The sequence below is a fragment of the Eptatretus burgeri genome, chromosome 8 (genome assembly GCF_056783735.1).
Source record: "Eptatretus burgeri isolate ZD-2024b chromosome 8, Ebu_testis_v1, whole genome shotgun sequence".
Lineage (NCBI taxonomy): Eukaryota > Metazoa > Chordata > Myxini > Myxiniformes > Myxinidae > Eptatretus > Eptatretus burgeri.
Window position 1 is genome coordinate 56,203,621 of NC_140968.1, and position 15,000 is coordinate 56,218,620.

Consider the following 15,000-nt stretch of genomic DNA (forward strand, 5'->3'; position numbering starts at 1 on the left):
ATTGATTTGCTCTCAATGTGGCGGGGTTGAGGTCCTATCCTCGTCTTTGAGGTTAAATTCAAAATCCGACTAAACTGTCACACTGGTATTTTGAAGGCAGGGCATTGCATCAATGATAACGCCATTCATCAGATGGAACATCAAGGTGGGGATCTGCCAGATGACAGCATTTTTTTTTCTACAAGACCAAGGCTTATGGAAGGACAACATGACAAAGGGTAGGGCAGCGGGGCAACTCTTGGACATAATAAGCAAGAGAATGAACAAACAGGAAAAGAGAGGAGGGGAGTAATTTGCAAGTAAGAGGGTTAGATTAGGAAAGATTAATGTGGGTAATAAAGACTGTCGGTAAGGATGGGGGTGACTGGAGATGGTGGTGCACTGCCTACTTGAAGACATTGAGGGAAGAGCGAGATAGCCCAGCGACTGGAAGGTGAATCCACAGACAGAAGAAGTGAGGAACAGAAGAGTTGAGATGTGGAGCCTGGATCTTGGGAGCTTCAGCAGGAGTGTGCTACTGGAAGAACGCATACATCCTGGAGGAGTTGGGGTAGGTCAGAGAGCTGAGGGGACAGCTAAAAACAAAGAGGGATGACTGTGTAGGAGAAAGACTTAGAAATCATGGAAGACAAAACACTGAGGCAGTCAGAGCAGTACCAGGCAGCAATAAACGAAATATAATTTTAGGATGCAACAGGGGGCCATGACGTTTACATTAAGAGGAAGTAGTGCTCACATTCTATGTTTGTTGAGCCTCATAAAGATGATTGCGTTCAGTTTAGCAATCTTATATAAAGGATATACTGGAGTTGTATTCAAAAGGGTTCAGCATTGGGCAGTTAGGATGATTCCAGGGTTGGCAGGTCTTCGTCATGAGGAAAGGGGAGACAAAACTGATTGTTTACCTAATAGAAAAGAAGATTAGTTGGAGACATGATCGGAATATTTCAGATATTCGATTTAAATTCGGAAGTTGAGGGGACTGGAAATTTCACTTAAGAGTCGTTTGTGCGCAGAATAGTTCACGATGATCAACGAGACCTATGACTGTTGATAAGTTAAAAAAAAAAAAGTAATCTGATAATCTTGTATAAATCTCACCCTTTTGTTTACTTCTGAAGATGATCTAAAGCTGGTGGTGGAACTTGGAGGTAAACCACGTTCAGGTCAAATAATCGAGGACAGCATCGGAGTACATTCTGTCACCAATACCGACATCGACAGACAATGGACAAATTGGCACTCTATCTGGGATTTGAACCGATCCAAACATGACCGTGAGCCATGTGTTCATATGGGAAAGCTAAACAGGTCAACCAACCAATGATGAAATAAAATGTTTTTTCCAGTTCAAACCCAAATTAATAAACATTGCATGAGCTTCACTTTCATGAATTTCACTTTCCATCGCATATTTGATCATCCTCAAGTCCATCATCGTTTTCAAGCCATTATATCTTCTTATATACTAATAAATGTCAGTGGGTGTGTGTGTGTCTCCCCCATAACTCCAAAACTATAAAACATAGCAGCCTCAAACTTTGCATACACACTAAGAAAACTCAAAGGAAGTGCAAGAGTGAAAATTGGGTGTTTGGATTGATTAAAACACTCCTTTTGAAGACGATCAATGGTCCTATTTAATTATATCTTTTATCAGGTGTATCTTCGGTCACCACTCTCTGTGAGGTCTTAAGGTGTTTCCTCGGTAACCTCACTGGGGTATGAAGCCGCCACGTTTTTTTGGCCTGCTCAACCTTGCCTTGACTTGGAACAGGCAAAACGATTCTTAACGATGAAGATTTTTTTTTTCACTTTCCTCACTTTCATTACCGAATGCCTGTTCATCATAGCTATGAATCGCTGGGTATAATATTACAATGCTTATAAACGCCCGGAGACATCAGCGTTCGTTGCTTTATTTCATTTCCGCACATGCAATCACCACGAGAATCTCTTAAACTAAGCAGAATTACAAAATTTAAGCTTCAGAATCAAACTTACAAGTAGTTCTGACTCTCGGGAAAGTGTTCATTTGTCCAATTCAGACATACTTGAAATTTCGGGTGCCTCCAGGAGGTGAACGTTTAATATGGCGGTTCTGTGATTGCCAATTGTGTGCCAAGGGAGCCGTTTCTCATCAACCGTTTTGTTTTGTTGGAGTACTTCAGCCACTTGGCGAGTGCTCAAAAATATTCACACTGTCTCCCATTTCGCTGGCGTGCTTAAGCCAATTGGCGAGCGCTCTAAAATATTCACACTGTCACTGAATATTGTGCAGGGTGTTTCAAAAGGAGTGGTGCAACTTTAAATGTTTAGTTGCAAAGAAACAGAAACCTCAGGAATGTGAACCAAACATTTCTTGAAAGCTTATAACATGGAATTTTTCTATCACTGATTGCTATTGCAGTCAGTCACTGATCGAGTTAGTGAGAGGCCAAGGTCTGAAATTGGCATCGACACAAAATCCTTGTAATTAACGTTCTCAATGTGTGCTCCTTTGCGGTTCAGACAGGCATTGATCCTGACTCCAAAGTTCTGTCCAACTTTCCTGGAGGTCCCATGAGGTACTGCCTTGAGGTAGTCTGACGTAGACAGAGCCCTGACGTATACAGAGTGGTTGGCGTAGACAGAGCCCTTGGCAGCCCCCCAGAACCAGTAGTCCAGAACGTTCAAGTCTGGGCTATGGGGTACCCAGGGCAACGAGGCGGTTTCTGAAGAGCTGCCGCAGGAAAGTGATGGTGTCACCAGTTGTATGTTGGGGTGCACGATCCTGCATAAACCAGATCATGCTGAGCTGGTTTGGGGTGACCTTTTGGGCTCGATCATTATGGAACTTCTGAAGCATGGCCCAGCAGCACTTACCGTTGATCGTCACCATCCTGCTGTTGTCATTCTCAAACCAGTAAGGCCCTATCGTTCCCCATCTGGCATTGAAGGTGCAGAAGCATGTGACCTTAGGCCCTTTCAGGTACCTCTCAGTGATCTCTTCAGGTGGTTCTGCCCCCCCAGAAAATGTTGTTGTGGTTGTTGATGACACCGTTTAAGTGGAAATGGGCTTCTTCAATGAACCAGATCAGGTTGATCCAGTTTGGGTACTGTTACATCCTGTCACTGAGCCAAATGCACATATCAAGTCTCCTTCTCATGTAATCTTGACTCAGTTTATGCCCAATAGAGATGATGTATGGGAAAAGCTTCAGTTCCTTAGTGAGGATACACCAGACTGATGTTGGTTTGATGCCGAGCTCCCGGGAATGCTGGCGGTGGGACTTCCACTGCAGAATCCCACACGGCATCGATGTTGGTTTGGCTCTTGGTGACTGATGCTGGCCTGCAACTGTTGTCCTTGCTCTGGTTGTGTACTGTACCCTTGTGCTCAAAATGTTTCACAATACGTTGAATGGAACAATTTGTGGGTCCATCACGTGTTCTGAAGTCGTATTCTCGGCAGAACCTCCGGCGGGTGTCCACATACGATTTAGTCTCATACCACAGAGCCACCACTTTTGTCTTCTGCTTCAATGTCAATAGCATAGTTGAGCTACACAGCTAGAAATCCCAGGGAACAAATACCACGATAACACCACCAAACCTTGAAAAGGAAAACTGTGTCAGGCAAAAAACAAAGAAATGGCAGGAAGTCAAAGTTGTATCAATCTTTTTGAAACACCCTGTATTTCTAGATCGACTTGAACAATGTTTAGGGGTCATTGGCCTGTGTTGGCCACGTGTTGCTCTGTGGTGAAACAGGCGGTGGTTGGCTCGCTGAAAACGTGAAATTTTATTTTCCACATTTCCCCTTTTTGCACGATCTTCCATTATACGACCCGTCACTTCGGCAGAGATAAATATAAATCTAAATTAAACGTTTCGCTTTTAAAAGTTTCTTCAACCGTGTCGTGGAGTGCTTGGTGAAGCCAATTGACACGTGTTCTTCAAGTTTCAATCAATGGCGATACCGTGGTTCTGTCCCGGAGGTAGGAAGGCAAAATAAATGATATGACAAGCCGGTAGGCAACATGGGTGGTCGCGACATAATTGCATACTAGTCATACAGTTTTTGACGGATCGGGCTGAAATTTTTTGACAAAGTGTGATTATCGTGCGCATAAAATCCTGGAAGCCAATTTTTGATTTTCGAAAAAATTATTTTTTTAGGATTTTTCAAAAAATTCAAAGTCCCGTTGCTAGGCAACGGTGGCGTCTATAGCAACGGTGCTCAAAAGCATAGAACTAGATCCTGGTATGAACCTACCTGTCAAGTTTCATCAAAATCGGTTGACTCCTCTGGCCTCCAGAGCTGTCCATTACATACAAACAAACAGACAGATGGAAAAACTGAGAATAAGGATAGTCTAGCAGTGACCACCCAATGATCACAGTGAGCGTCACATCTGCAGGAATCCCTCACCCCTCTCCCTCGCAACCTTACCCTCTTTCTCCCACCCCTCTCCCTCCTGACACTGACCCCTCTCCCTCTCTCTGACCCCTCACCTCTTCTCTCCCTATCTCTCTCCACCCCTCTATCTCTCTCTACCCCAACCCTCCCCCTCTGTTGAGGACTAGCATGTTCAAATCCCATTCGGAGTGAGCCAACCGGTGAGATGCAAAGGTCGCTGCATGGATGAGCATGCAGGCAGACCTTTGCCAGGAACCGAGCATGGGATTTAAATGCTCCTGCCCCAGGTTTCAATGTGTGTGTGTGTGTGTGTGTGTGTGTGTGTGTGTGTGTGTGTGTGTGTGTGTGTGTGTGTGTGTGTGTGTGTGTGTGTGTGTGTGTGTGTGTGTGTGTGTGTGTGTGTGTGCGCGCGCGCACGTGTGCGTGCGTCTGTCTGTCTGTATTTCTGTCCTCAATTCTGCAATAAAGCCTAACTTCATCAACATAATTATTGTTATTCTTAAAAGTAATCCTCCTTTTATTTGGATTATAATATATAGGAGAAATGTTTAGCATGAATGTTAATCACATGACTATTTTCAACCCCAAAATTCACGTCATTGTTTTATTTGTCACAAATGCCTTTTTGAATTCCATCGTTGAAGTATTTCACTAAGCCTGGTGTTGGCTTTTTGGTTAGGGTGGTTGGCTTGGGATCTTAGGGTCCTGAGTTTGAGCGCCGTTGGCTGCTCAATTAACACCAGGTGGGGTTAACTCAGCCTGTCATCTTTCCGAGGTTGGTGAAATAAGTACCAGTGTATCGGTTGAAGGGCACAGCATCAGCGGCATAGTCGCACCCCAACGAAATGATGGCTGCCATACGCAAGAAGAAGAGGAAATATTTCACTCTGTAATTTAGTCCGAGAATCTGTCCATAATATAGTCCTGCTATCCATCCAGAAGTTACTATATTCTCACTTCACAAATATGGAGCACTGACTGATAATCAAGATGAAAGAATCGACAGCACTTCCATTATGAATCGCAACTCTGTCACTTCCAAAAGAAACATGGTCCCAACTGAGATTTATATCCAAATACCAAGAGGTGGCAACGATAGACCGGTACAGGTTTGTATATCTTTAGCATACAGATACAGACGTCCAAGCTCATGGAGGGACTAATCGACAGAGTCAAAGCAGATTCACAGACTGACAGATGATCAAGCAGGAAAAGGGAGGCGAGAACGTTGTGCAAGAGTGCTCGAAAGGAAAGCAGAAGAGAAGAGAGCAGGACTGGGTTTGGGATAAAGCATGAGATTATTATGGGAAGAACTTTTGAAGGACTGGATGGAAGGGGACATGAAAAGAGAGACAGGAAAGCAGTTCAACAGATGAAAGAATCGACGATTGAAAGAATGGAGGTGAATGTTCGACTTATATTTGCAGAGGATAGTCAGATATGTGATTCTTGAAGAACGTGTGTGACCAGGACAGACAGGGAGAGGATGGAACAAAAGGCCAGGGGAGCATGGCTCGAATTGAGGAGATAGAAAACAGAGTCCACCTGCCTGTGATGGGCAAGAAGTGGACTTTGGGACTCGGTCTCCCACACAGATTTGCTGATAATGTAGAACTTTGAACTCTATCACCTCAAAGGAGGTAAGATGGGAAGTAGCTGCATCAGCCGAGAGCAGGAAACCATTATCTTGCATCAAACTGTGTTGAACCATATTGATGAGTATGGTAAAAGAGCATCATGTGATTTGTTCAATCATACCGTATCAAAAAGCATCTCCATTCAAAATCAGCATTGTGCTCGACAAGGAACCACCTATCATGTACAGGAGAAAAAGAGTGGGGGAGGGGGGGGGGGTGGCCGGGGGCTTGTGGTTGGGGCTCAGGTCCTGCTTGGCAGCTCCACTCGGTGGTAGTATGTTCACCTTTGAGTATGGATGTTCCCACTACAACCAATTTTTTGCATTCGTTTCAATGCATTTAATTGTGTACAAGGCCTGTGTTACATATAGCACCATTCCTGAAGGTGGCCCAAATCAGCTGTATCACTCTTAGTGCAGCCTGGAGCTGGCCCCTGTGACGATGTTTTGACACTACAAGTATGTGACAATGTGTGTGGCTGCTGATTCGCTGGCAACACAGAAATGACTGAAGAAACCTAGAAGTGACTGAAGGATTAATCTGAAAATCTGCCGTTCCTTCTGACTTCCTCCATTCACACAGTCAACACATTGCTCTCAACGAAACCCTCTCCTCTCCTAGTGAAGGCTGGAGTGCACCAAGGCAGGGTCTTACGGACAATTTGTTGTACCTCATCTACATAAATGACTTCTGGAATGCTCTAGTGGAAACTCTTTTTGCATATGACTCCACGTTATGTCATACAATACTGCAACCCCTTGACAGGCACGTGGTAGCAGTCACTCTCGGCTGAACTGGAATAGATTAGATACTGCTCTGGCAACAAAAGGAACGTCTTTCACTCCAAGGAAATCTCGGTTTCACCCTGTTGCTCCAGAAGAAGGATCCTCAAACAAATACACCTATCTATTTCCATGATCAGATAACTGGAAGAGGTTCAAACTCTTGAACTTTTAGGCTTCAGCATCAGCCATGACCTCTTCTGGGCTGACCACATAGCAAAGGTCTTCTCCAAGGAGAGCCACAGAGTGGGCCTCCTCCTTTGTTCTAAGTTCTTGCTTGAAAAATTGGATCTACTCACAGTCTACAAGGATTTTGTCACTAGGTCAACGGAGTACTGCTTTATCTGTCTCTGTTGGATTTTGTGTAACAAAGCTCTTACAGTGATTGAAAGGTTCCACAACGAGGCTGAAAAACAAGGTCTTTTGCTATCACATCGCTGACACTTCAGTGGTCTCTCTTTTTTTTATTTTTTTTTTCAAACCACCTCTGCTTCGGTCAAGCTCACCAAATGCTTCGACCCATTCTTCCAGGAACCTCCTAGTTAAACTCCCCAAATACAGACTTAATTCACACCTCAACTCATTTGTTCCTCATTTCTCCTGTTTGTGGAATAACCCTTCCTGATATGAGGATGTTACCCACAATATTTTCTATCCCCGTCCCCTCAATTAACCCTACCTCACCCAACCATCTTACTTACAAGTTACTGTGCTTCTCCCCTCGTCTTTCCCGTTTATTCATTCCCTTGCTTATGTCCAAACGTGGCTCCACCGTCAGTTTGTTGCCATTTTACCCTCTGTCACGTAACGCTTCCATGAGCCTCTATCTTAAATATAAAAAACATACTGTTGATGAAAATGTAAGTTTATAACTAAACGTAATGTGGCAAAAGAGAGATACTCAGGCAAATCTTTAGTTTTTGCTCAAGGACATTACATGTGTCACCATACGAAGTTTTGGAGATCCTTCAGAACGCAGTGTATACATGCTGTCACAGAAAACATATTCGATGTTTGGGGGGGGAAGTGTCATCAAACATATGGATTTTAATCCATAAAAATTGTGGTTTTTGCAGTTTGGTTTCAGGAAATAAAGCAATTGCAATGCGTACTTGGACGAGTACTTAGACAATTGGATTGTTAAAGGCGTCGGTGAAAGAGCATTTACTTCTCACTTCAGAAAACTGGGAAAGCATTTAGTAAGTGCAAGTCCCAATCCTAAAAGGGAACTGGTATTTTTTTCATTTTACAAGGACAAGTGAGCTATTGTACATGGAAATGTGTCTTGGCCGAGATTTCACTTCCTGCAGCTCGACGACCGTGCAGAATGGCACCTGGTCACCCTAAGTGGGCTCGCGTGTTGGGCATGAATGGCGTTGCGGCTATTTCGAGGCACTCGGCCATTTGACAATTTAGCAAATTTCATGGTGGTTCACTTGACAAACACTGCCGTGCTAACTGTCACCACCTTCCGTCCTGCTATAATGTGCCTCCTCGGTTGGTCAAAGCTTTAATCAGTGAATTGCTGTCACTTTTTATAATCAGACCAGATGCAACAGAAGCCATGGCTTCTCTCTGACAATAATGAATTAGCTTCAAAACTGGCAGAAAATACAAAAGCATTTAAGAAAAAATCCATCTGACTCCCACTCCCTCCCCACCACACTCCTCCAAAGAAGCAATTAAAAAAAACAGCTCAAATATGATAATTTATTTGAAAAAAAGGAAAATCAGAACCAGTGTCCAGTTTATTTTTTTAGATCATATATATATATATATATATATATATATATATATATATATATATATATATATATATATATATATATATATATATATATATATATATATATATATATGTACATACAGTCTGGAACTACACTAAAACGTGTAGAAAAACAACAACCTTGTATTCCCCCAAGTTATGACTCAGGCCACAAACTTCACGTGGAAGCGGACAAAATGGGTGTACAATATAATTTATCGACTATGTACATTGTACAATGTGTTACCCGAGGCCACTGTGTGCAAGGTCGTTCACTGGCCTGGCAGATTTCAACTCTCATCACGTGTTAGTCTTCTCCTTCCATAACGGAGATTTCTTGGAAACCATCCACGGCAAAAAAAGTCATTAAAAAAAACCCTGAAATCGTGTTCTAAAAGTGATCCAGTGTTGGCAAATGTATCATTTTAAACATCGAACGAAATCCATGCACGCAACCGGGAGGAAATAAATCTGCCGGTAAGGAATAGACAAAATGCATAGTGATAGGATTCGATTTCAAGTGCAAAAGATTAAAACTGCGATTACACAACACATACAGCATTATAGGTTTGATTTCACCAGGTATGCTCGGTCCCATCTTCGGACAGGTTCCACACAGTGACTGCTGACATCAGGGACCGTATTGAAAAGTATGAAGCGTAGCACTCCACAACAAAGTAGGCACACACGAAAGGGTTTCCCTTTTTCTTTGTTAAAGTCCCCCTGTTCTTGGCCCTTGCGATGTTTCTCTCATGCTTGTTTTTTGTTGGCTAATAGTGAAGTCACCGCTCAGGCTTAATGACCTGCGGAGAGGACTGTTAGACACAAAACAAGTCCTGACTGAGCTGCTTTGCTCCGAAGACCGTCTGAAGCAATTTGCATTTGTCGCCAACGCCTCGGATGGAACCTTGTTGAGGCCTGGAGGTTGTGCCATCAAGCCTTGGCAAGGGATACTTGGACGTGCGTGACATTGCCGAGGAAGGTTCTTTTCTGTCGACACTGTTCTATGTGGAGAGTCTTCTGCTACCGGATGACCGGGTGCATCCGACTCCTTATTACCATCACCGTTCCAAGGGAGGTCCACGAGGTGAGAGGCAACTGTGGTCCAGTGCTTGCAGGACCGATCTGTTTTCTCGTGAATGGTTGCGCTATCGCTTCTGGCTCTGCCAGAAAGAGTGATACCCAACCTGCGTAGTTGTTCCACTAAAGCTAAATGGCTGCAGCTCCGCTTTGTTTGGTTCCCTGTGCTCGTACCGCCACCACGAGGACCCATTATCTCTCGAAGGATCGATGTAGCTGGCCTAGATGCCAGGAAAGGTTCACTAACCCGGCCTCGAGTTGGTAGTGAGAGCAGTGGAGGCAAAGGTGCGACAGGTGACTTCTCATTGGTTGGCATATTTGAAGCCAAAGTGCTTGGGAAAAGCAGCGTTTGCGGTCGGCTGCAGAGGCTCGCAGCTGCTGGAAGAGACGGCAGTCGGCAAGAAGCAGCAGCCGAGATCCCACACTTTTGCATCAGTTTGGCCAGACCCAGTGTTGTGCTGGACGTCTTCGTAGCATCTCTGACGTTAGTGAAGGATTCGGCTCGGTGTGGATGTCGAACACAAGCTGCAGACGATCTTTGCTTTGGTCGGAAAGACAAAGGCACGAGAGACGGTCCTGGTAGTTGGCTGGCACTTCACAGGAACAGAGCAAGAAAAATAAATAAATAAACATACCATGTAAAGATCCCAGGATTAAATGCTCTGTAAATTAGAATCAAAATGCACCACCATATTCATCATGAGAATTTACATTTATGGGAAAAAATTTTTTTTTTCAAATAAATGTCTGGGGAAAAATAAATACTCCTCTCTGGCAATTACAGAATTGCAATTAGCGCTCCGGTTTGCCAAATGTGCCATGATCCGATTTGTACTGCCCAATACGCTCACGTGATAATTGCTTTTCCCAACACTTTGGAAGACATTTCAGAATGTTCTCAGTTCACAGCGAAATGCCAATGTTGGGCAAAATTGGCTCATTATAGGAAATGAAAGGTGGGAGAGGGGGGAGGGGGAATGGTATGGGGAGAATAAAATGAAAATAAAATGAAACAACTGCTATGACAGGAGATACATGATGAATATGGTGAGGAAAGCCTTACGCCCTCAATCAGAAGTGAATAAAAGGCAGAAGTCAAATGTGTGGAAGTGAATTGTAGTAGAAGAGAAAGTAAGTCCCAGAGGAATAGAAAAATCAGACAAGGGAATAATAACACATGAGGCTGGATTCATTAAAGCCCCCCAATCACAAAATGCACAGAGCATTTGGCTTCTCATATTGCCTCGCGTGGATGAGGGCAACACTCCAGCCACAGCCCAAGAGTTTGTGGTATTAGTAAAGGCAAAACGGGGTTAAAGGCACGCCGATTTGAAGTGAAGCAAAAGGGTTATGTGATCTCACTGCAGGCTCCATTGATTTGATCACCACCCTGAGATTGCAAGCACGGTCACACAGCGCCCCCTCGTGCCACAACAACAACCTGTAATCAGAAAAGCTGTGCTAAAGCAAGGCCGACTACGTACCAACAAATGGGCTTCGGTAACTTCTCAAAATCCGAGGGTGCTAAATGGAACAACCCCTCGGTTAAAATTGCTAAAATTCACGGAGTGAATGGGAATGGAGCAACGAAAGCTTCCTTGAGATAATTTGGTGTTATTGCTCAGGAATACTTTGCACTCGCATACAAAAGCTTCCCTCGTAAGCACTGTGAAAAGGTCCTGCAGAAGACCCTTCTTCGTGAATATTTGCCTGCCAAAGACTTCCGTTGACCACGAGGACGAATGCAGAATTTCGGCCTCTACCGTTATGGACTAAATCGTGTGCCAAAGCTTTCTTCAAGCAGCGAGTGTCCAAATTAAAGAGCCTTGAATTAACACAGCAACGTTTCATTCCGTTCTGTCTAGCACTCAACTGTAATTGTGTCCCAAGCAAGAGACCTAGTCTTCTAAACGCAAACCAAAATGTGGCCCAGTGTCCTCCGCACATCCAGACCTGCAAAGAGCCAACACATTATACGCGCAACAACCACAAAGGAGGCAAAGACTCACCGGCACCTGTTAGTGGGAATATGTGTCCATGCCTCCGGAAAGAGATGCCTTTCCGATGAACCGTGGCATGTGTGTTTGATAGTAAAAGGATGCATCTCCTTTCTTTGTTTGTTGAGACAGCTAGCCATTTACTCCAAGATGAACCAATGCCATGGCAACGGAAGATCAATGAGCCATCTACCAGCATAAATGTGTCTTGTTATGTCTGGCTTTCCTCTTGGGACTAAGGTGCAGTAAATGGTCTTTATTTTGATCAAACATGCTGACTCTTGTTTTGCTGCCCACTACACTGGAAGTGAGCAGCATGCATGGGTGGTTGCGAAACAAGAGTGAGAATGCGTTACTTGTCCACGTGGTATATTCTTTTGAAAGACGAAGATGCTAATTAATTAAATAATGTCCACAGGCAGCTTGCTGTCAAACACCATTTGCCTTCATTTTCAGCCATGTCTGACCTTCCCCACCTTTACTGCCACATATGCAACTCGACGTTGATTTCATCAAGATCCGTGAGAATGCAAAACCGCTCCCTAGATTTTCACGCAATGAATGCTTTTTGATTTTTGCAAACAGACCATTAAATTATATGGACAAAAAGTTGCGAAATTGTTTACTTATTCAATCGTCGTACATGTGCGCATGCTTGACACGATGATAATCGGTACACGGGCCTCCAATGAGGCCAAATTATCATTATTTTCCAGGAGTGGTTAGGCAGGATAGCCTAGAGGTACGCTGACTCACCTTCATTGGAACCTCAACCCAGCTATCAACTGTCATTCTGGTGTTTCACATGCTGGGCGAGGCATCGACGTGTGTACCATCCCTTGGAAGGACGTTGAGCCAAACTATCTGTCTGTCAGCAATGGTCATCTGTGGACTTAAAAAACCCCAGGGTGTCTTTTGGGAAGAGTAGGCAAGTAATCACTGGCATCCTAGGCAAACTTCATTCCTGCCCAATTAGCCTTCAGTCGAAGGGCAGGGCCGGGCTGGCCAATTCGTGAAAGACAAGGGACATTCGTGAACAACAAGGATCAAAAACTTCGAGGATAAGTGTTTTAGACACCAGCATCGATTAATACAATTTCCATGGCATAAAGGTACAAGGAAAAGAAGAATCAAAATTAAAATAAACAAGAAGGTATATACAGAATTGTGCTACTACATGAAAAACAGCATCCTGGTTGCCATGGCAACCACTTCAGATGACGAACGTATGTCGCGACACACCGTCTCCACAGTCTGTACCTATATACCAAATATGAAACGTGAAAGTTGAAAACTTTTGGCGTTAAGAGTGCGGACAGGAACGGATGGATGGACGGACAGACAGACAGACAGACAGATAGATAGATGGATGGACGACCGGTATCACAAAACACGCCCCGATATATACAGTATATATATATATATATATATATATATATATATATATATATATATATATATATATATATATATATATATATATATATATATATATATATATATATATATCGGGCGTATAAAAAGGGTTAACAATGAAGGGTTAATTATGAAAGGGAAATCCGCACAAGACAAAGAGAAAGCAAAAGATAAAATTATGAAAAAAATACCAGCGAAAACATACAAAACTAGAAGGACACTCGGTAGAGCGCATACCTCCGCCACGTAATGCCTGATCCATGAGAACATATCGGGCCCGATACATTTTCGAAATATTGTGCTATATATCAATTGAGCCCAATCTCTCAATGGTGAAGAATTACTTTCAAAATTATCAGATCTGGATCCGGATTCGGATCTTCACCAAAATTGAATCAACTCTCCCTCGTCACACATTGAACATGTCCACCAAGTTTAATCCGAATCCGTCCAAAAATTTTTGATATATTGTGCTATATATCGTTTTTGAGGCCAATCTCTCAATGGTGAAAAATCACTTTTAAAAACTCTAGTAGTCGGATCCGGATCCGGATCTTCACCAAAATCTAATCAGTTTGTCCTTGTCGCACACCCAACCTGTCCACCAAGTTTCATCCAGGTCTGTCTACAACTTTTTGAGATATCCTGTACACAAAAACAAACAAACAAACAGACAGAAAGGGGTGAAAACAAAACCTCCTTCACCTTCAGTGGCGGAGGTAATAAATCAATCCGTGTCAATAAACCTGTGTAAGTGATAATTGGAAAGTGCAAGATAAAACAGATTGGTGGTGGTGGGGTGTGGCCGGGAGGGGGGGGGGTTGGAAGGGGAGGGGGTTGTATTTGCAACATGTAACCACATTCCGGCAGCAATGTTGTATCCGTTTGGGTCACAAGAATCACAAAATAAATCTTGGATTGTACTTGAAATAATCACTTTCAGTGACCTCTGGTGAAGCTGCTTAGAAGCTGCAGTGTTTCATCACCAAGGGGTATAAAAAGTCAATCACCAGGCTTAGAAAATTACAAATTGGGTCACCTGATCAAGATCGGGTTACTTGGACTTTAGTAAAGCATCAAGAAGATTGGTGTGAGGAGCAAAGATTGTCATAAATAAACAAAGCCATAAAGACAATAAAAACACTGGAAAGAAGAGATACACACCAACGGTAGGGTAAACTGAAGAGGGACACTTGGAGGAAGAATGGGCGAGGGGAGGAAACACCTAGAAATAAAACGTCTGGGTACAGAAATGGACGTATTGCACCTTCAGTAAAAATGTAACTCGGGAGGGCAACACGGCAATGATGGGCCAAAAGGCCTCCTCATTTCCTTGATTAAGGTCATACAGGATCATGCGACCACTCATTAGACTCAGTGTAATCCAGTGGAGGCTGTGGACACCTTGTGTATTAATTTCCATTTTGCATATGGGAAGCAGACATTCAAATGTAATTGCTTCGATTCCTGACAGAGCATCGACCAAAATGAGACGTTTTTATTTCAGTGCACATCACAATCAAAACTAGAGGGGGAGCACTCGGGAGAGTGCAAAACCTCCGCCGCCAATACTGCTGGGTCACTCAAGTGAACCTTATATCTTATTCATTAAATACGATGTCAACAGTGCTGACAGAGTTATAGTTCTTTTCTCCATTTTATTTTTTTTTTGGGGGGGGGGGGGTTGGAAATCACTTAAAACATCTAGAAATGCAAAAAAAAGAAATCGAAATTTTGTTGAAAAAAAAGTTGCAAAAATTTTTTTTTCTCCAACAATTTTTTTTTGGGTGGCGGGGGGGGGGGTAGGAAATCACTTAAAATATGTAGAAATGCAAAAAAAATTCTTTTTGGGGGGGAGGGAAACAATTTTTTTTGAGGGGGGGGGTTGGAAATCACTTAAAACATGTAGAAATGCAAAAAA

General features: G+C 43.3%; 1 protein-coding gene and 1 long non-coding RNA gene across 2 annotated transcripts in view; both read right to left on the minus strand.

Moving 5' to 3' along the window:
• Positions 1 to 4,430, minus strand: part of LOC147021792 (uncharacterized) — a 7,060-nt gene extending 2,630 nt beyond the window's left edge. The window contains exons 1-2 of the long non-coding RNA XR_015060936.1: positions 1,102 to 4,430; positions 390 to 865 (exon numbers count right to left, since the gene is read on the minus strand). This is a non-coding gene — a long non-coding RNA (uncharacterized LOC147021792). The remainder of the gene's footprint in view (positions 1 to 389; positions 866 to 1,101) is intronic.
• A 4,198-nt stretch (positions 4,431 to 8,628) lies between these two features.
• The window catches only part of LOC147021793 (trafficking kinesin-binding protein 1-like), a 178,422-nt gene continuing 172,050 nt past the window's right edge, over positions 8,629 to 15,000 (minus strand). The window contains 1 exon segment of the mRNA XM_085892158.1: positions 8,629 to 10,259. Within this exon segment, the coding sequence (XP_085748284.1) occupies positions 9,299 to 10,259 (961 nt within the window). The 3' untranslated portion in view covers positions 8,629 to 9,298.